Raw genomic sequence first — 21,539 nt, forward strand, 5'->3', positions numbered from 1 at the left:
CTAGAGGTGTGCGAAGATGAAAAAGCTTCTTACAAATGTCAAAACCTGAGTTCTTTTCAAGTGCACACTGCCACCGGTATAGTTAGTGCAGGTGAAACAGCAACATCACTACCAAACTCCAGTCAAGCCTTTAATAACCACCCATCCTTACTGGAAAAAAAAAAATCAGTTCAAACCCTTCTATCCAAGCCAAGAACGTGCAAACCAGTCAGGAACATGAGCCAAGGGCAACACTAATCACCACCACGCTGAGCACGACTGCAGAAAGAAATCATTACAGGTCTTTATCGGCGATCAGATGTGCCTGCCACCGCCAGGAACACGGGCTGAGCCAGGGACCCGCCACAGGGCCGAGAGGGAAGCGACAGCAGGCAGAAGCCGGCAGGGTTGCCTTTCGGGGTCACCTGCTAGCCACGGTGGGCACAACAAGGGGGTTTTTGAGCCCAGAAAGACAGTAAGACTGCAGGGGAGCGTGGGGTGGGCAGGCTTCTAGCCGGCGTCGGGAGAGATGCAGAGCAGGGAGGGGAGCGTGACTCTGCGCCGGGAGGGATGGGGCAGAGCGGTGGCACAGAGCCGCAGGGAAGAGACAGAGGAACGAGACAGGAAGGGAGAGGACACCGAGCTGTGGTGGATGCAGCAGGCTGAAATACCTGGAAGGAGTAAACACCAGGAGAAGGGAGGATTTATTTAGGGAACCACAAGGGAGAATAATTAGAAAGTAATGGGATAAAATAAAAGTTAGGCTGATTAACAGGAGAAGAGTGTCTAAGCTGTTGAACAGTCTCGAGGAAGAGCAGCTGAAACCCCACCACGGCAGACGGCCAAGCTGAGGGAAACAAGAAGCCTGGGGATCCTCGACCCTGACGGCTCCTGGGGAAGGAGACAGCTTTTCCTCATTCCCAGAATTTAGTCCTTGTGTGGAAGCCGGTGGACCCTGGAGTAGCCTCAGGGGAGACATTGTCCCCTCCCAGCTCCCTCCAGCCTCCATCATCGCCCAGATGGAGAGGGAGGTTTGTTTAGCCAGAGCGATGCTGTATTTGAGCCCTGGGATATCAGCTGCTCTCCCCAGCAGAGCACAGCCGGGAAGGTGACCGGAGCCCGAGGTGACCTAACCTTTCTCATAAAGACAAATAGAGTAGCAGACCAAACTCTCTCCTGCAGCTGAGAACACCCATACTCGGGTCACCATGGGAGCCAAACCACGTTTCACTGCCTGTTGCAAGGACGAAGCACCCGGCAGAGCCACGGGACCCCAGGTCACCACAGCATCCGCTGGTGGATGGTTTCTGTGCACCTGGCACACGGTCACCCCGAAGCTTTGCATCCTTCCTGAGGAGAAGGCAACCCCCCTGCCCTGCAGAAGTACCGACATCTCCAGCTGAGGAAGGTTTTTTTTTTTAGTGCCAGCACCCGCTGTGCTGCCCACCAGCCTCCACCATGCCAGCTCCATCGCCCCGCGGGCAGAACCCTCCTCCGGGATGCTGGGCTCCCTCTCCTCCCCCGAGAAGGGCTGGCTCCCCTCGTTACCTCGCCTGTCTCACACATCTGTTGGTCGGGGCATCAGCCTCATCCTTTCACTGTTCCTGTAAAGCTCCATCCACGCACGCATGTGCTATTACATAAAACTGCCAGAGAGCAGAACAGCAGGCAAGCGCCTTCTCCAGCCGGCTGTGCGGGGGCTTCACGATCAGCTGCTTAAAACGTTCCCCTAATAGGGGGACACCCCAGATCAACAGCTCAATGCACAAGGTTTGGTACCAAAACGCTTGTCAGACACGGCCCTGACCTATGCCGGCATGGAGGCTGCAGGACCAGCTTTCCAGAAGAGGCATTTGAGGCATCTCAGCCCAGAGGAAAAGAAGTTTAAGACTTCATTTTGCATATCTGTAACAGCTGCTTATAGATTTGTAGAGCCAGTTTCAGGAAACCACGCTTTGTGCCAGAGCCTGCAGCTCACCCGGGGCTGAGGGGACGCTGCCAGCCAGCCACGGCGGCTGAGCAAACCCACCCCAGCCACAGCCACCGGCAAGAGGAGATGGAGACTTTCCTCCTCTCGGTGCTGCCTCTTTCACAAACGCTCCCAGGCCACGGAGTCTGAAAAAGCCACTTCGGTGCAGATTGCAGAGTAAACAAAGGCAAAAACGGACACAAGGGACGAGCTCTCCAGTGAGGTCCCGAGACACGGGCAGGTAACGCTGCCGAGCCACGCGATCGCTCAGGTGGCTGCGCCCCAAGCAGGGATCCCTCTCGGTCCCGGCCTGCCCACGGTAAGGACGATGCTCAGACCCTGCCCACGAGCAGCTCAGCCCCAGACCTGATGCGTTTCACACGAACTTCCCCTCCCTGCACCCACTGACTGTTCGCCGGGTTTGGACTAACTCGGCTTAAAGCACAATCAAACCTGGAGAGAGTTACCTGGAGTCACTGAGGTTTTACATAATTCTTCCCTATTTAACTTTTACATAAGCCCTTGTAACCTGGTTTGTGCAAACTCCTTATCAGTTAGAGCTTCCTGACCTATACCTAAAATTATTTCTCCTGATGGGAATATCAAAATGAGGTTTCAATTACAAAAGTTTATAAACCCCTCCCGGTTATTTGGCACAGTGGTATTTAATGCTTAAAATACTCCCATAGGAGCAGGTGTAGGTGTGGGGAGCAGAAGCACATCTGGGCAGGAGCTGAGCTCAGCCTCCGCAGCCCACCGCCCCGGCTCAGCAAAGCCCTGGTTTTGCAGGGGCTGGGAGGAGCAGGGAGCTCCCTCTGCCCCTCCGGTGTTACCGTCCCGGCTGCTCACTGGCACGGTCACGCCAAAAGCCCTTTTGCTCAGGTCAGGCACAGCCTTTCACCACAAACAGCCAGCTTCAGCTTCGTTATTTAGGATGAATTAGACAGCTTCGTCTCAGCCCAACGGAGAAATCCAATTGCTCGTAGCACTAATATGATTTGATAAATAGTTTGAACCAACATAACTTCATTGTTGGGCTGCTGATTCAATCAAGGTCCTAAACCCATTGTGACCTTGATTTCATAGCTTGATCATAACCAGCGTTTAATGAAATTACAGCAATTTAGCTTCCTTGGTGATCTTCATATTGTTTTCATTCTTCTTCATAAAAGACATGAAGTGAATGGAATTGGCTTATTCTCCCGGTTTTCAACACAGGTCAAAAAAATTCTCAGTAACTACATAACTAAGATGAGACATCTGAGGCAGTTAGCTGTCTCAGCTTTCATTCCTCGTGTATAACAAAAGCTCTGGTCTGATTCATAAGGAATAAAAAGCCGGGCTTTATTGCGACATTCAGCAGTAACAACCCACAACCACAGCATCTCTCTTGACCATGACAGACAAAGCTTGGAGATGGAAAATCACTCCTGCAGCCTAATTGCGCTTTGAGCCGCTTTTAAGCTACATGAGTTGTCTTTACTGCAAACCACAAGGTGTTTTAAATCCTCAACCATGTTAATCCTGTGACACCCGTCCTCATCTATTAAACTCCACAAAACCAGCACAAGAGACAGTGGCCGGGTGACGTGGGACTCACAGACAGCCCTGGATCAGCTCTCTCCATGTGGAAGCCTCTTGCAAGTGTCCACAAGCATCGTGCCGCTGCCTAATCCCGAGCAGACCTCAAGCCCTGGGCTCCCAAAGCTCACCAGCCACGAGATGATGAGTTAGGTGCAGTGCCTGCTGAGTATCAGCATTTATTTCTGCTTTATAAAAGGGGAAAATCTGAATTGAAGAGTCACTGGTGAGATGTTTGGGCTGTTTTACTGGGTTTTCTGATCAATCTAGCAGAGCACGGAGCCCAAGCTGCGCTGGTACCTTGGCCCAGGTGAGGGCTGTCCTCTGCCACCCAGCAAACCAGAGCCCGAACAGCCCCAGATCCCCTCTCACCACGACAGAGTGAGACTGTGTTAGAGAAACACATCCCGGAGCTCCCCGAAGGACAGCACTGCCTCTCCCACCGCGCTCGTCTCGCCCACCCGTCTCGCTTGCAGGCGATGACAAGATGTGGTCACTCAACAAGTGGCTGAAAAGGCAGAAAGGAGCAATTCTGCTTCCTGTAGCATTAAATATGAAGAGAGATGATGACAGAGCATCAGACTCCTGGCTGCTGACTGCTAGAGTAGCTTAAGTGGATGAGTCTTCAGAAGAGGAGTAAGATGTTATTGCTTTATTGAAGGAGATGACTGATGGAGCTACCAGGACGTTTCCCTCAACAGCAGCTTCTCCCATTACGAGACAAGTAATCTGCAGCAGTCCATTAGAAGAGCTGCGTCCAGTTGGCTGATCGGCCTGTGGTCCCCTGGCACCAGCCTGATGAAGTCTTCAGCTTCCCGCAAGCATCACGAGGTGCCTCCAGCAGCCTCCTCGGAGGCCGCCGAGGGTTTTACAAGCCGGCCGCAGGGGTGGCCCTGGGCCAGCTAAACAAACCGAACGGCATGCAGCGGCTCCCCGGGGAGAACGACGTGGTTCTCTGTTTTAAGCTAGTTAAGAAAGTTTCTTGTGGAGCGAAGGCCCACAGTGTGACACCAGCAGCTCTGCAGATGCTCCTGGTTCACAAAGCCCAGTTTTGCTAAGCCCCACATGAGGCTCTGTCCTCAGGCCGGTGCCAGCACCCAGTAGCTCCAGGCTGGATCCACCACTGCAGCAATCCCCCCACTCTCTGATGGTACGAACAGCATCAAGGGTGGCCCAAGACGCTCTTTTTCTCTTGAGAGGAAATACCATCACTGCAGACAGCAAAGAACAGAGGGAAAACCGCGCTCTTGCCTGAATTCAGCAATTTAACTTTGTATTTTGATCTAAGGGCGGAAAAAAAGAAGCGAGCAGCTGAGCAGTCTCATAGCTCTTTAAGCTCAAAAGCCATCATAAGGCTTTTTCAGAGATAAGCGCTTCCTAAATACTTACTGCTGAAAGATTAAGAGACTGAAAGCCTGATCCTGCTTCCCTGCCCAAAGCGGCTGTGCTGACAGGACTACCCCATCCCCGCCACATCACAGCAGGAGGATCAAACCGTCGCTCCTCTCCCAGCTATATAAATCCGACCACTGGGATGGATTTTCCCCTCCTCCGACGCCGGGTGTGGGATGGGGATCCCTGCACAGCAGCAGCCCGGGGGGGTTAGGCAGGAGAGGGTGGCTCTGGCAGCAATTCTGCTCTGTTGTCCCTATCAGCAGCTTTCGCAGGTGGGGGATAACAAAGGTTTGATCCCTGAGTTTCCCCACACGGAGCCTCGTTGCCTAACAGGGCTCTTCTCGCTCAGCAGGAATTCCGGAGCGATCCTGGAGACGCCGTGGTTTAAGGGGCTCAGCTCAAGCCCTCAGCAGGCAGGACACCCCAATCTGCTGCGCCCCCCCGTTCCAGCCCTGCACGCGCTCGTGAACGAGCACGAGCCCGGTGCAACGTGCTCTGGCTCAGCACAGGAGCCGCACGCCGAGCCGGGGTGGATGACTCCAGGTGCGTTTTTCTCCTTCAGTGCTTATTCTGATTCACACCACCGAGAGAATGACTGATTCCCCAAATTTTAGCACAATTAAGAATGTCACTTCCCCAGCACAACCTTCACGGTAACTCTCTGCCGATTACTTTAAATGCCACCCTGTGCACAGCCCCGGCGCGTGAAGTGCCACCGACATTTGGATCCCCTGCAGCAGACGCGGGTCATTTTGACACGCGGCATCCAAAGTAACAGATCCTGGTCCCAACACCACGCACACTCCCGTGCCTCAGACAAGACTAGGTAATTTCTGGCTTCAGGGCTCATCTCCCCCTTTTCAGGGTACTACCGGTGCTGCGATCGTTCAACAGCCTTAACGCGAGTAGCAGCACGAGGCTGTTCAGCCAGGGCAGGTTTGCAGGTGGGTGCATCAATGATTCGTTAAAGTTTGCCACATTCAGCCACGCTCTGGGCAAAGCTCGAACCAAAGGTTGCAGACTTAAGACGTGAATTCCTGCTGCGAATGCATCTGTAACCCGAATGCCCCTCGGCACGTCCCGCCAGGGATGTGCCCTGGATGCTCTTCAGCAAGATCCCGACCCCGACTCCCTCCCTGCGGGAATTCTCAATGCCCTGACCTCCGACACACACCCACCCCCCCCAGCACAAACCGTCCAGGCAGGTACTGTGAGGGACCCCAGCCCCCCGGATTAGCAACCGGCGCGTGGTTGGCGAGGGAGCCCACACCGCGATCACACCGCAGTGATTCACCGCAGCCGCCCCCGGCCCGTGCCGCCGCCCCGGCGGGCTGGGGGAAGGGGCACCCCGGCAGCAGGCACAGAAAATATTTAAGCAAAACACCATCCAGAGGGAGATGGCTCTGGCACAACAGAAATTAATGATCTTTTTGGGTTCATTCATCAAGCAAAACAAAAAAATTAAGCAGCGCCAGGAGCGGTGGATGGAGCAGGGTTAGTCACCACCGCACCGCCCGGCGCAACATCTGCCTTCAGCGGAGCTCGCAGCCTCCCCCTCTGCACCGTCCTCCCCCGGGGTGGCCACGAGACCAACCCGCTCCCATCACCGGCGGCCGCCCCCTCCCTATCCACACTTCCCACGCCCCACCACGCTCCCCTAATGCTGCTGCGCCCGCTCCTCTGCCGAAAACAGCAAGTTTTGATCTGAATGCCTGCGAGAGCCAGGCCACCTCAGCACGTTGTACCAAGGACGAGGTGCCCGTCCCACCCGCGCCCAGGGTCCTACCTGCAGCTCCTTGTCCGAGTACTTCTGGGGGTTTTTGCTGCCTTGGCTCTTCTTCCGAAGTTTCTTCAGCTCTGCCTGGCACTTGTCGAGCGAGTCCCCCTTGCTCCTTTGCTCTGTCTGGTATTTTTTCAGCGCAGCCTGGATGTGACAGGAGAAAGCTCTGAGCAGCGGAAGCTGGAGCCCACCTCGGCCACGGCTCCTGCTGCCGAGGGCTGGCAGAACAAGCAGGACCCCCCAGCCCTTTGGGAGAAGCAGGATCCCTGTGGTCCGGAGAGCAAACAGGGGCTGCAGTGCTCTGACATCGGGGAAAATGTTCTGTGCGTGGTGATGCGTGTGATGGCCGGGGACCCATCTCACCGGCGGCACAAGTGTCCCCTGAGCGGGGAGCCGGGCGAGGGGGCAGCTGGGCAGCAGGAACGGGAGACACCGAGACACCCCAGGCAACGTTTGTGCTGCTGGACTACACGAGTCCATAACTCACACTCAGGTACCGGGAGTCCAGCTCCACCTTCTGCTCCAGCTGCGTCAGGAGCTCGTTGTGGAAGGACTTGAGCTGCGGGCAGAAAGAAAAAAAAACATGGTTCCGTGGTGAGGGCTGGCAAACCCTGCCCGGGGAGAGGGTCTGTACAGACAGAGCAGAGGCTGACAGCAGCGAGGGACAGACGGACGCTCAGAGGGGGACCCAGCAGGGCAGAAGCAGATGCCCAAGCAGACCAGACCCTTTTCAGCTCAGCAAATGTGCTTCAGAGGGGCTGGCATCACCCAGACAAGACATGGAAAACCCTTTTGCTCGGCTGCAACATCAGCAGAGCCTGTGGCCAGGCCGAGAGCCCAGCGCGCCAGGGCCAGGGCACTCACCATCTCCTCCAGTTGGTTCTGGATCTGCCTGTGGACCTCTGCCATCTGGAAGAGCACGTCTCCTGCAAAGACAAGATGTGGGGAAGGGGCTTGAGGCACTGAGCTTGGAGGGACATCCCAGGGCTGGGGGAGGTGGCACTCCACTAGCAGGGAAGGGCCCACAGCCAGACCCGTGGGTGCTCCTGGAGTGCCCCTGGTGCCCATCTTCGAGGAGCTGTAGGTGGGCAGATGCTCATCTGAGACACTTGGACCAACACACACGTCTTGTGTAGCATGAAGGGAAACAGGGACAAGCAGCACTGGGAGCCCAGCACCCCAGGGCAGCCCTGCCCGTGACCCACAGTGTCATCGGCCACCCCAGCTACGCCACGGCTCTGCCCACGCTAGCCCTCAGCCTGGCCGCAGGGACGAGACGGAGGAGCCAGAGATGACAGGACCAAGAAAGGTCCCTCACCTCAACCTGATTCCCAATCCGGATGCTGAAGGGAGCAGCTAGAGATGAGAGATGCTGCACTAATAACTGAGATGGGAATTTAAATCGTCCTGTTACAGCCAGGAGCTCTGCCTGGTGCTCTCCTGGGCGTGCATACCACCCGAAGGCAAGCGCAGAGCTCCAGCACCGAGGCAGCAGATAGGCACGACCCTGGGACTCAGTCCAGGTCACAGGACGTGGAGCTGCAAACAGAGTTAAGCCCCGGGTTGAGATTTTCCTCCAAACCACTGGACCTGTCCAACCTCGGGGGCTGAACCATGCACGGGCAGCCCTGCCCTGGGCAGGCTTGCCGGGCAGCGAGGGCAGAGCTGCAGCACGTGGCTGCGGCAAACGCCGCCGGTCAGTCTCACCAAAGCTGCCCACAGCTGAGGGATCCCAGTTCTGCTTTTGCTCTTCCTTTTTCTTTTCAAATGCAGAATGCATCAAGTCCCACACCCACAGCGCTCTTCCTGGGAGGAAGGGCAGTGTCCTGCCTCAGCAAAAGCCCCGACGTGGCTGGAGCCAGACACACACATGGGAGCTGCCGGAGTGTCTTTTAGGAGAGGAGCCAGTGCTACCGCTGGACTAAAAGCACCATCTCCAGATCAGAGGAAGCTTTCAGGGAGAGTTGAGCTCCGTCAGCTATTTGTAAGGGCTGAGTTAGGAAGCTCTTACTTCCAGCACGGTGGGTCGCAGCTTCCCAGGAGGCTTCCAGCCTACGCGGAGCTGTTTGCAACTGAGAGCCACGAGCCAAGACACACAGAGCCCAGGTTTGCTTCCACACGGGGCTGCTCACTCCTGTCCTTGCAGCTGTGGTTTTGGTGTATTTAGGGAGTGAAGGAAAACGTGAGTCCTCTGCAGACGACGGGACCCTCCTGGGCTCCAGGACAACTGCGTCCTCTGTACATGGAGTCAAACCTCAGCAACAGCGAGACTGGGATGAGCCAAACCAGCGTCTCACTGGTGCAAGGGAACCACTGGGACCCTTGTTCAGCACAAACAGGACGGGTTACGCTGGGCCAGCCCCAGCCCACGGCTTGGTCAGCCCATCCCTGGCACACCACGTGCCCGTGGGCCACATGCCAGCCGGGTGTCAATACCACCGGCCGATCAGGAACAACCTGGCCCAACGTTTCTTTGCTCTCGTGGCTGGAGCAATTCGTACTTTGCACCATACACTGTGTCTCAAAACCTTCTGCAAACATCAAACCTGATCTCTTTTTTGTCCTTGGCAGGCACCAGCCCCCTCCGCCACAAGTCGAGGCAGTAACAGAACCAGCTGTGGCACCGCAGGCGCTCAGCCAGCGCTGACTGACACCAGGGTCACCGTCCCCCCGTGCCCCTCACTCGGCTCCTCGAGAGACCAGCGATGCACAAGGCGTCCCACAGAGCGAGGAGGGGACCAGTCGGTGCGACTGCACCCCTGCTCCTTCGCCAGGAGGAAACCCTGTGCCAAGATTTCCGCAGCCTTTGAGCCGGCTGTAACTTTTCCAGCCGCTTCGCAAGGTGCTGAGCGAAGCGGAGCAGCCCCCGGCAATTACGCACGTCTGTGGTGAAGAGCTTCACGCATCAACGGGGAGGTCCGGGCAAGGGGTCACCACCACGAGCCCGCCAGGAAATCGCTCTCCAGTTGGGCTGCAACAGCTCAATCATGGGAAGTGCTCAAATTCCCACTGCAAGGAGGCAATGACGTAACGCCGTGGCTTGGCCGAGATTGCTTTCAAGAGTGTATCAACGCAAGGGTGGCTCGCTTATTATTTTCAAAGCTTGCACCACCCCCTCTCTCCCTTTCATTTCCCGTTTGGCCAGGGTGGAAACCCTGGCTGGGGGCAGGGCTGACCGAGGGCTTTCTGGCCCCCAACCCACTTGGAGAGCAGGGCCCAGGGCGCTCAGAAAGAATACACATATCCCCAAATCCAGCCCGGGGTACACCCAGCCCCCTGCACTGGGCCAACAGGGCTCTGCCCCCACCCAGGGAATTCACTTGTTCCCAGCAGCCAGGGAGGTTGTGCGGTTGACTCTCAGATACAAATCTTTTTGTTTAGACTTTCTCTTCCACCACCACCCCCTTGGCTCTTATCACGGCGAGAGGGCAGGACGTTTCAGCCCCACATCAAAGCAAGCAGCGGTGCAGAGCCTTTCCCACCCAGCGTCCCCACTCAAGCTGCTCCGTGTCCTGGCCCAGATGAGGGGACACTGCCATCCCCCCCTGCACCATGCCCCCCAGTTTGCAGTGGCCTTGCCAGCAGCACAGCACAGCCAGCCCAAAGCCAAGAGCTTCCTCTGGAGCATCTCCCCGGGCTGGGACAGCCCAACCAGCTCCGAAGGAATCTGTTCCAGGCTTCCCACGGCCGCCACCATCGCTGGGAGCCCACGTGGGGCAGCAGCAGGATTTGAACTAAATCCCCTAAATAGTAGCTGCGGCGCGGTGTGACTTCACACACAGCACCTCTGACACCCCGACACCTCCACACCACGAGCTGCTGCACCGCCGCAAAAAAAAGCTACAGACCTTGTTAGACATTAAGAGACATTTCACCCTGAAACCGCCAGTGTGGCAGCAGGGAAGAAGTTAAACTGCGACTAAGAGATAGCATGGTGGTTGGAAAACCTAAATATTTCAAACTCTGGCTCAGAAGAGGATCCATTGTGCTGACGGTGGATACCGCAAGGCGTTAGCAGAGCTTGGCGCCAGGGCCGGGAGCACGGCACACGCCCCGGCCACCCACGCCACGGGCGTTTTGCATCACCGACCAGTGGTATTTGTAAGTTAAACACGGTTAATTATCGCTGCGCAGCAGGACAGAGAACAGGGCAAGAGCTTGGGTCACAGTGTAAACTGTATACAGAGTGCGAGCACCGCGCCAGCCTCGCTGCCAAAATGCACATCCTATAGGTCAAGAAACCCAAGGTCAAGTGCCTCACCTAAGCCCAGAGGCAAAAATAAAGAACAGGGGAGGGCAGGACTGCAGAGCAAGGGTTTCACCTGCCCGTGCCGGGCTCACACACCTTTCCGCAGGCTGCAAAGCACAAACAGGCGAGGAGGAGTTACTATTTACGTCTGTGTGACTCACAGTATCGCTCTGGGAGAACTGCAGGGGCTATTGTGGGCCCTTCCCTACCACACCCAGCCAGGAACAGGCAAACAGGTTGTTCCACATCCCTCCCATTGCTATCGGCACCGCAAGCCCCACGCAAGGAGCCAGCTGCCCCTCCAGAAGGCAGAGCAGTAGGAAACCATCTCACAGGGTTTTGCCTTTGAGTTTTCAGAGCTTAAGGATTTTATTTTCCTTCCCCTCTCGAGCTAGATACGAGCTATTTTTAATAAAAATACCAAACAATGCATCAGCAAAAGAGCCAAACTGCTCCGAGCCAGAACATGCTGATTCTTGTGCAGGGCTGAAGCAGCCCAGCCTGTCCTGCAAGGGCACCGGGGGCTGGTGGCCAGCGGCCATGGGACCGGCTCCATGGCTTTGCTGGTCCCCACTTTGCCAGGGCCACCAGCCCCCATCTGCCACCAGCCCCAGCTTGGCAACAGGGATGTTTGACAAGGAAACAGCACTGCATCCTCACCAGCATCGCTCCTTGCTCCTGTAAGACGGAGGGTGCAGCACCATTGGCATCGCTCTCCCTCAGAGCCACTTGCTCTGGAGCTTCAGATCCCAAATAAAGAGCATGAAAGGATGAAACAAGGAGGCCAGGGGCTCGGCTCTTCCACTACTGGACATTGTGCTGGGCTTCTCCCTGTTGCTTTTTGTTAAGAGAGATCAGGAAAGGCAATGGTGCCTTCATAGGAAGTAACCAAGCTGGCAGAAAAGGAATATTAGCTCGTTAATGAGAAAAAGCAACAGACAGTAACAGGGCAAGTTGTTTGAGCTCCTGAAGCCTAAGAGGGGGAAAAAAAAAAAAGTCTGCTTTTCAATGGCTGATTAAATGCTATTAGCGGAATCCTTTGATGCCAAGCAAGCACCCAAACCCAGGGAGGGGATGTGCCCACACCAGCACATTGTCAGGGCAGGCGGAGGTGCAAAAGCACTGGGGTGGGTGCCTGGAGGGGCCCGGAGGTCCCTGCACCAGGCACTGCTGACACAGGCATCCCCGCCTCTCCTCCCAGGCTTTGCTGAGCAAAGGTACCTGCTGGACAGGAGAGCTCCATCGGTTTGGGTTTTTTTGTGGGGGAGTGGGGTGGAGAGCATCAGCCTTGTGCACGTTATTGACAAAGCACTGCTTCAGGGTGACATCCCACCCCCCTCGATTGGCAGAGGCTCGGCGGGGGCTCTCAGCCCAGTGGTTACCAGTTCCCCTTCCAGCACTGCGTGCTGCCCAGTTTCACACTTTCCATTTCCCCCCAGCTGCTGCACTGCCCACCGAAACCAGGGGCAAGCTGTCGCCCCCCCCAGCTCCCGCGGTCACGGCTCCGCCACATCCCGCTGCCGCGCGGCCGCTTCCCCCCGTCCTGCAATCACAGACTGGCCGCAGCTCCGCTCGCACCTCACGCCACGTGCTCAAGATCTGACCAAGCCAGATTTAAGGCAGAAGCATGCTACTTAAAGCTTCTGCAATTATTTCCCCCTCCCCTCTTCCCTCATATTAACGTATCTTGATCCAAGTTCAGACTCGGCACATGCCACGGACAAGCCCTTGAGCCACGGAGCGTGGCGCTTCGCAGCCCAACGCCTCGCCCAGACAGGAGAGCTCTGACTTGATCAGCGCCGACACTCAATCGCAAGACAACTTGGGGGAAGATCCGTGCGTGTGCAGCGGGAAGGACATGCGTGTGGGGAAGCGATCAGGCTTCTCTGCGCTGATTCATCTATTTCCTCTTCAAAAGGGTTTCACTTCTCACAGCCCCAAAGGATGGTACCGATTTGTTGATGTTCTATTAGCGACTCATCAGCATTACAATGATCAGCTCTGTTTGCAGCCTCTGCTTCAACCCAGCCTGGCAAAGCTTAAGACATTTTTTATTTATTTATTGAGAGACAAGGTAAGGAAAAAAGCAAAAGCTTCCCAAGGCACTCTGACTCAGGCAAGTTCAACGGCACATTTCCAGCCATCAGCTCCCTCAGGCTGAGCAGTCGCCACTGACACTTTTACTGGACAGATTAGAGACCTGGGTGACCTGCGATGCCCCGCGCTCCCCAAGAGCCACCCCTGGACTGGTACAGATCATCTATCTGTATCATGATGTACAGACCAGCAAGTCCCTAGTGCCCAACTGCTCTGGCAGCAGCTAAATTGGTGACACAGGATTAATTAGCGCAGGAGAACACAACTGCACAGACCTCACATTCACCAGCCTGGAGCCACCCCGCTCAGACTCACACGAACCGATCACCCTGCACGCCAGCAGTCCCAGGAGGGGAAGGAAAATGTCTCCAGGACACGGGGCTGGCCACGCAACAAGCTGTGCCCCTTCCTAAAATCTGCCAAGCTCACAGCTCTGCTGATGGACAGGAAAAACCAGCCCACGGCCACACGCGCAGCCCCTCCGTCCCCCCCAAAAGGATGGAGCATCCCTGTGGAAGCTCGTCCCAGCTCGGTGCCCGCAGCAGGTAGGCATCTCTGGAGGATGTCACCACTGAAGGTGAAACTCAAACGTTACACACAGCTGCCACGTGTTAAAAACCCCAGCCAGGCAACCTGCTCTTCACAGATGCTCATTTAACAGCCCTCCACCCTTACTTACCCAAACACAGGTTGGTGAGAACAAGCCTACTGCTATGGCAGTCTGCTTTTAACCAGAAGACGTGAAGGCAGTGAAAAGGCAACACAGACAGCAGAAGAGTCCCTTTCTGAGGCAGGCAGCAGTTTTTAAGAGGTTTTTCTTGTATTTCTGCACCCTTAGCAAGCCCATTCCTACAGGTTCCTTCCCTAAGTGAACTACACAGCTTGGGGACCGAGTCCTGAATTTCTAGCACGATTTCTCCAGCAAATTAGGCCTTTTAACAGAATCGCAGGTGGAAATGCAGGTCTAGAGCATCCACTCTTTCACCAGCACAAAGTTGTTACCCACAAGTCATTAAGTCCAATTTTAAAAGGATCAAACGCCAAGATTACCACCGCTCTCCCACCCAGGAGCTCATCTCCAGAGGCAGAGGGACCCCACTGCAGGGACACCCATCACAGGCAAATATTTCCTGGAGTCCAGTTTTCATTTTTCCCAGGCCCTGCTCCAGCAGATCCCCGACGGACATCGGGGACCACCAGCTCTGCTGGTCCCTGATCACACCTTGAACCCAGCAAGGACCTTTGACTCGCAGGATCTCTATCTGCGTCTCCACCCTGCAGGCAGCCTCTACCCAGAACAACCGCAAATCCAATTAACAGATTAATCCCCCTCCCCAGAGGATTCAGCACAGCACAAAGCCTCCAAACCCTGCCACCGCTAAGAGCCAGCCCAGACTGAGGGGCTGCAGTGGGGACAGGAGTCTGACCTTGCCCAGCAGCCGTGGGCATCCCACCGCTCCGGGAGCTGCCACCTTGGCCGTGCCCAACCACAGACCCCGCAACCTCAGGGCACAGCGTGCTGGGTGGAGACAGCTCTACCCCGCATCTCTCCGTGATGCTCAGCAGAGTTTTAAAAGCTGTACGGAGATGGTTTTAAACTCTTGAAGCCCAGCACTGACACCAAACAGCTCCGCAGCGAACGACTGGACCACGAAGGTGCCACCGGTCCTGATTTATTGTGCAAATTGCGTATCGGAAGAAAGTTGTTCTCTACCAGAGGGTCATTTCAGCTCAACAATGGTCAACTAATTACTGCATATCTTGCGCCATGCTTCAGTCAGAGCAGCCCTCACTAATTCAAGAGGACCTTTGAGAACAGCAACTGCTAAGCAAATCCACCTCCAGCCCTGAAGGAGTTTCCCGCAGGTGCTGTTCAGCCCCAGCACCCCAGCGCGCTCCCAGCCTGCTGGAAACTGCCTCCGGCTCCGCTCACCAGGCACGTGCTTCCCTGGAGAAGAAAACCCCTTCCCGTGACTTTGCCATGGCCTAGTTTTCAAGGGTGACAGAAGAAACAACATTTTGAGTAGCATCCAAGAGACCTAACACAGGAGCCAAACAAGGGCCAAAGTCACCCGAGCACTCGCCTGCGTGAGACTGGAGCCACTTGGAAGCGTCCGCAAACCATTCCCAGATCGAGCTTGGAGCAAACCCTCCCTGATCAGACACGCAGCATTCACGCTCTTCACACCAGCTTCTCAGCTTCCCAAAAGCCACTGCAGCAACCACCGACATGAAGAACAGCATAAGGAGCCTCTCCCAAAGAGGAACTGGGGGCGTGGGTCTAATCCTCCCAGTGCCAGAAACGGGGCAGCAGCCCAGAGCAGAGCAGGGATTTTCCCAGGTTGTTGAAAGCATAAAACTGCTGAACCGACAGGGAATTGCACAGAGCAAACTTCTGCTGCAGGGGCACAACTGACAGCTACACCCCGTACCTGGTCAGAGCATCACTTTAGTTAAAAAAACCCCGTGAAAACAGACTTTGAACACCCCAAACCTGAGCAGTGGGGTTCAGAGGTACACCCCCGCCAGACACGTGCACCGGAAAACTCAAGCCACGGAGCCGATTGCAGCTCAAGTACTTTATTATCACTAGGTTTTCCATTACCACCCAGGATTATCCTGTCTACACACAGTTGCTAAAAATCTGATGGAGAATTTACAAAAAATGTGAAGTGCTAAGCAGCTGGTGAGCAGAGACCTAAGCTTGGAGGCAGCTCTCTGGCAGGCTAAAATGTTTTCAGCGAGATGAACGTGCAGCATCACTACCATCACAGGAACATTTTTAAAAAAAAAAAGCCAGCACTGAGCAGAACAAGCCACCCCGGCCAGCCAGCATGGCTGCGCACAGCCGGGGACCGGCCGCCGCCGGGCAGTTCTCCAGTGCCCAATTTAAGGAGCAAATCCTTGGAGTCACAAGTACTGTTGGAGAGATGACGACAGGAAGACACGGCCGGTTTCGAGCACCCACCGAAAGAGCCACAGCAGCTCACCCGGCACAGGACAGCCTCTGAGTGTTCGCCCAGCTCCCCAGAGCTCCTGTGCTGCATCACCCAGGGGTGCAGAGCCCCCACAGCCACCCCAGCACGGGCAGCATCACTGCAGGGCAGGCAGGAGAGCCAGGGACAGATGTGGCTGCCTTCATCACCTTTTAAACATGGGCTCTGTGTATTTTTATGTTTGACACCTCCTGTCCCAGAAATAGCATCAAAAAAGCATCGACATTCAGAAAAGAAAGGGTTAAGGAGGGGGAAAAAAGATATCTCAGATTCTTTTCTGAAGGCTGGAAACAGATGTGAGCTGCAGTCCCAACCAGAGCATCCCGGAGTCCTGCCTGATGTCTCAGAGCAGCTTTCCCTGCGCTGTGGCTCAGGGAGGGAGCAGCAGGGGCACAGCACTAACGCACGCGGCGGTTCTGAACATCCCCAGCTCCTGCAGCCTCTCGTAGGGAATGAAATAACCCAGACCCCAGCGCTCCTTTCCGGCACTATCAGCAATCACAGCGCAGGGACTGATAAGGTCAAGGTGTTCCCAGGAAAAGTCGTACCTTTGGCGAGCACAGCCCTGATCCAAAACATTTTTCAGCCCCTGTTTACACACCCCGCTGGAAGGGGGTTGTGTCCCCAGCTGTTATCAGCTCCAGTAAACTGCAGCCAGAAATTTTATCTTAACTTTCTTCTGCACAGAGCAGCTGCCACAATAAATATCAGCAAGATCAACAAAGCAAGAGGTCTGAGGAGCAGCCACTCATCACAGCTCTGGGCTGAGCAGAAGCTGCCAGGATCCTCCCTCGGATGCACTCACACCACGAGTGGAAGGCACAGTAATTTGGAAGCATTTTAAACCAACCCCAAAATACTCAAGCCACACTCTGAATGCACGTTGGGAGACTGCGGGAGGGCGCTAAGGACACCGGCTGTCAAACCGCCGTCCTTCGGCGAGGAAGCAGGACCCCCAGAAGACACCAAAGCCAGGTTTTAAGCATGAGCAAAGCCTGGAGCTGCTCTGAAGGGGAGGCAGGGTTTGCAGTCCCCAAGCTCCCGCCCTCGCCCAGCTGAGCCACCTCTAATAAGGCTTTCCCAAGCTTTCACTTCCAGGAGGACAGAGCTGCTGCGTCTTTCACCCCAAAGAGGCAGAAGAGAAAGCCCTTAGAAGGTCTGCACAGCCCTTACAATCTCAGTTGCTGCATGCACCACACGCAAGGCTCTCTTGTTTTATTTATTAAACAGAAACAGATTGCTATAGGCAGCTTTAATCCAAGTGATAGAATCGGTTTCCATAGACACTTGCTGCTTCCCCATCAAAATTCAGACACAGCCAGCGAGCTGTGCACGGCTGAGCTGGGCTGGAGCAGCCCGGGGCTGGGGCAAGGGGTGTCTGACACTGAGCACAGCATGGCAAAACCAAAGCCTGACCCCTCCGAGGGGCTGTTCACCCATTGCCTTTGGAGTTATTTCAGCTCAACCTCTTCTCTGTTAATTGACTGCCTCAGAGATCGCGTTAATGAGCACCGTTTGCCACCTCCCAGCACAGTGATCTGGTGAGCCAGACCTGTGGGAGGAAAAGTTCACCTGGGACTGCAAAGGCAGCAAGACCCAAACCCATCTCAGCCCCACAAGAGCCTTAACGAGAGGCTGCAGCATCCCCAGGGGGAGCTGGGAGAAGCCTCAACCCATGTTTGCGCAGCAAAACAGCAGCGAGGAGGGAGAACACGGGAACCACGTCCAAGCGATGGGAAGACTGGAAAAGCAGCTCCCGAATGACTTCCCAGAGCAGTAAGAAAGGGGAAGGAGGTGTCAAGCACCACCGCTCCTGACCTGTCACAACTCTGATGGGCTGAGCGAACACAAGTCGCCAGCTGCGTGGCAGCGGGAACTGCGGATCTTGCAGCAGCTCCGCCGCGCTCCGGGTACCAACACAGCCCCCAGCACACACAGCCCCGGCGCTGGGGGCTTGTACCAGGGGAACAGCCCCAGCACCAACCTGCCGGTCCCCCAGACCACTCCTCTCCCCCACGCCATCCCTTCTCCTCCAGGGGCCGACGGCTCCCAGACCAGAACCTGGTACTTTTCTCTCCTTTGCAAAGCAAGACAAAAATGCCAGCAAAGCCGTGCTCCGCAAACACTTCCTCTTTGCAAATACCCCAAAATCCTGACACTAATAATAGCAGGCTTTTTTTTTTTAAGCTACATGAACAGTAAACACAAACAGTTTTACCATTCACATGAGGCAGGATCAGCTCCACATTGAGCCAGTTATCCCCATCAACAGCAAAAATCTGGTTTCGCTCCTGCGCTTGGAGCCTGCTCCGGACTGCGACTCCATTTAGCAGTAAATTGGTGACTTACCCAATTCTTTAGATCCTTGGCTTTCACTGGCCAACTCTCCCATCTTAACCAGAGCATCAAAGTATCCTTTTGCTGCATATGTCATACCTAAAAGCATAAAAAAAATGCAGGTTATATTCTCTTTAATGGCTATTTTAACTTCTGTGGCACTGAATAGATGCTAGACACTAAAATAGACATGACTTCAAAGGGCTTAACCCCACAGGGAGGGACTAAACAACAAACAGAAGAAAATTGAGTGCAGAAAGAAGAAAGCTCAAGCAGCAAGATTACAGGGCTATTTAGGAGAAAAAAAGGTACGTGCAGGACCTGGGTGGTTTTCATTCCAGTGTAACCATCAGTCTGCTTAATGCTGCTCAGAAAAATCACTGTGGAATAATTGAATATCACAGACTTTCATTATAGTTCAGTCTTGTTTGTTGACATTCCAGCTACACACTCCACTTTAATCAGATAAGCAGGGGGTTTCCTCTAATCACGAGAACATGTTGTACAGCTTTAGCTCGACACCGTCACATTACGGTGCTGAAGCCTCTTCCAGCAAGATTTACTGATTAAGACACTTCCTTCAGATGCCCCCACAAGCTCAGAGATCCAAAGTAAAGGATGACCAAAGACAATTTTAAAAATTAGAGGAAGATCTTGGGCTTCGGAGCATATTCACAGCAGGGATGTGAGAGAAATAGAAAACAAGGGATCATGCTGGTTATCTACAAAACGCTGCAGTTACAGTGCACCCAACTTGAGCTGTGATAAAACAGCACGCTATAAAAAGGACTCCACCACCCGAGTAATTAAAAGCTGCATTATCAGTATAACATTTCAAAAGAACTAAGAAAAAACACAGCCCCAAGTGCAACCTCTTCCCCCCCGTCAGACCCTGCCTCTCCTCCCTTCCCCGCTGCCTGTACCCAGTTGGAGACCCAGCAGGGAAACAGCAGGCAGCAGCACACCCAAATCGTGAACCCCTGCCTCGTTAGCATCATTAGGAATAGCTGGGAAATTCTGCTGCTTGTATTAAGGGCCCCATCCGTGGGGGAGCAGAGTCCACAGCCCCTGTGCAGTGGACCAGGACGGACAGGCACCTCCCAGGTTACAGCCAGTTGATCCATTAAAACCTAATTAGAATAAGGCTGAGGACTGGCAAGAGAGCAGCATGCAGGGGAGCACCTCTATCTGAGAAGGGCAGGACATCTGCATCTTAAAAGAGCCTCCACTGAAACGTCCAGGAACCTCATTTGACTTGTGGGAAATAAAATTTGCTCCAGGCACAAAGCAAGAAGGCACAGACCTTCCCAAAGGTCGTATTTCAAACACCGGCGTTTAAGAACATGAGACACCGAAATATTTTTTTCTACTGGCTTAAGATTATGACAGCCTCTTCCCTTACAGGCGTTTTCGCTGAACCAATTGAAAAATAAAATCCAAGAGACATGTGCAGTGCAGCTCTGAAGTGAGCAGAGCCTTCCCCCGCAACAAAGCGGCTGCCTCAGGGGTTGAACAAAGCCTGCCTTAAACTTCCTTAAAACCAAGCCGAGTAGGGCCCAGGCAGTATTCAAAGTTATTTTGAGCCAAAACTGTCCATTTTTGGTTTTCATCAATTCATATTTTACTTTTGATCATTTCAATCTACACCTCTCTAATGGCTCCCGGTAGGACTCTATTCCCCATCAAGAGCTGCCACCAGTATTTTTAGTTTTTCCTTCTCTTCCAGTGCATTCTTCTGGGCAACTGGAACATTTCAACAACAGATCTTTAAGCAGAACTTAAAATCCTAATTCTAGATATTTTAAAGTAACGCTTAAAGTGGTTGGAGATGTATTTGTTATCCAGTTACCACCCCACATTTTATCACTCGAATCCTTTCCACATCCGTAGCCCCACAGCAGGCGTGTCCCTTGTGTGCCCTAATGACCTGAGCTCTGCACTGAGGTCCAAGAACCATCTCCCCAGTTTCCTCCCCTCACTCCTCCCAGGAACAAAGAGCATCCCAAGGTGGTTTTCCACCTTTCCTCCCCTCCGAGGCCACGCTGTCCAGCTGGACCCAGCTGAACCCTCACCAGCCTCGCAGCCCCCAGCGCTTCAGCAATAAACACATCAGCAATGCAGTTTCACTTACTTGCTAAGGCTTTTTCATAGGTCTTCCCCATAGAAATGAAATTCCTGAGGCTGGGGTTGAACTGCTCCATGATCGTCTAGAGGAAAGAAGAACATCACTGGGGGTTAGTGGAGATGACGGGAGCTGGACAGAGCAGCTCCGCGCTCCCCTGCGGCAGCCGCGCTGAACTCCACGTTCACCTACGCAATAACGGAACAAAAAAAACCCTCTCGCACCTCTCAGCAACTCAACCCCAGTTCCCAACATCTGCAAGAGGATGGTGGGTTTACACCAAGAAGCTTTAAGTCTTGCAAATAATGCACAGAAGCAACGTCCCTAATTGGCCTGGAAGGGCAATTATTCTTTATCGTTTTGGGTTAAGACAAAAGTACAGGGTCAGGGCAGTGCAGAAGCAGCCCAACGCTAAACCAAACCCTGCGATAAGGGATGTTGAACGTGCTGCCACTTCAAGCCATGCCTCCTCCTGCCCTCAGCGAGGGTGGGCTGGAGGCACCTTCACCGCTCACCGAGGAGAACTGCTCCGAGGGCTCTTTCCCGCACCAGCCCCATCGGCACCAGGCCAGAGCAGGGCCCGGATGCAGCAGCGGCTGGGAAGACACCCCAGGTACCCTCCCTTCATCCCGCAGCTTTACTGAGGAAGACCACGCTTGGGTTTTGAACACCACGAGGCAGAGGGTCAATAACAAGGTGGCTCTGCGGCGCCCCAGCGTGAGATGCCTTGTGCGGGCGCTTCACCGTAAGAGGTAAGTGAATGCCCCAAACCAGGAAATCATCAAATATGGCAAATATAACCGTAATAATACCATGAGTGGGCATTTGAGATGGCAAGAAATGGCCTTCAGACCAACCACAAAGTTGACCTGAGTTCTGGGAGATGATGGCTGGTGATGTCCCACTCCTGGGATGACCTCGGAGAGCGGCGTCAGCCTGGTCTGTCACAGACAGGCAGAAAGGGCGGGAGGGGTATTTGGAATAACCCCCGTGGAGCTGAAGGCACAACAAACCCACCATCGTCCCCACCGAGC

General features: G+C 54.5%; 1 protein-coding gene across 10 annotated transcripts in view; it reads right to left on the reverse strand.

Moving 5' to 3' along the window:
• Positions 1–21,539, reverse strand: part of BAIAP2 (BAR/IMD domain containing adaptor protein 2) — a 46,757-nt gene that overhangs the window by 16,526 nt on the left and 8,692 nt on the right. For all 10 annotated transcript variants that reach the window (XM_074847761.1, XM_074847752.1, XM_074847753.1 and 7 more), the window contains exons 2-6: positions 20,515–20,590; positions 18,396–18,482; positions 7,569–7,630; positions 7,192–7,263; positions 6,711–6,848 (exon numbers count right to left, since the gene is read on the reverse strand). In XM_074847761.1, the coding sequence (XP_074703862.1) occupies positions 6,711–6,848; positions 7,192–7,263; positions 7,569–7,630; positions 18,396–18,482; positions 20,515–20,590 (435 nt within the window). The remainder of the gene's footprint in view (positions 1–6,710; positions 6,849–7,191; positions 7,264–7,568; positions 7,631–18,395; positions 18,483–20,514; positions 20,591–21,539) is intronic.

Source organism: Strix aluco, chromosome 21, assembly GCF_031877795.1.
Source record: "Strix aluco isolate bStrAlu1 chromosome 21, bStrAlu1.hap1, whole genome shotgun sequence".
In the NCBI taxonomy this organism is placed as follows: Eukaryota; Metazoa; Chordata; class Aves; order Strigiformes; family Strigidae; genus Strix; species Strix aluco.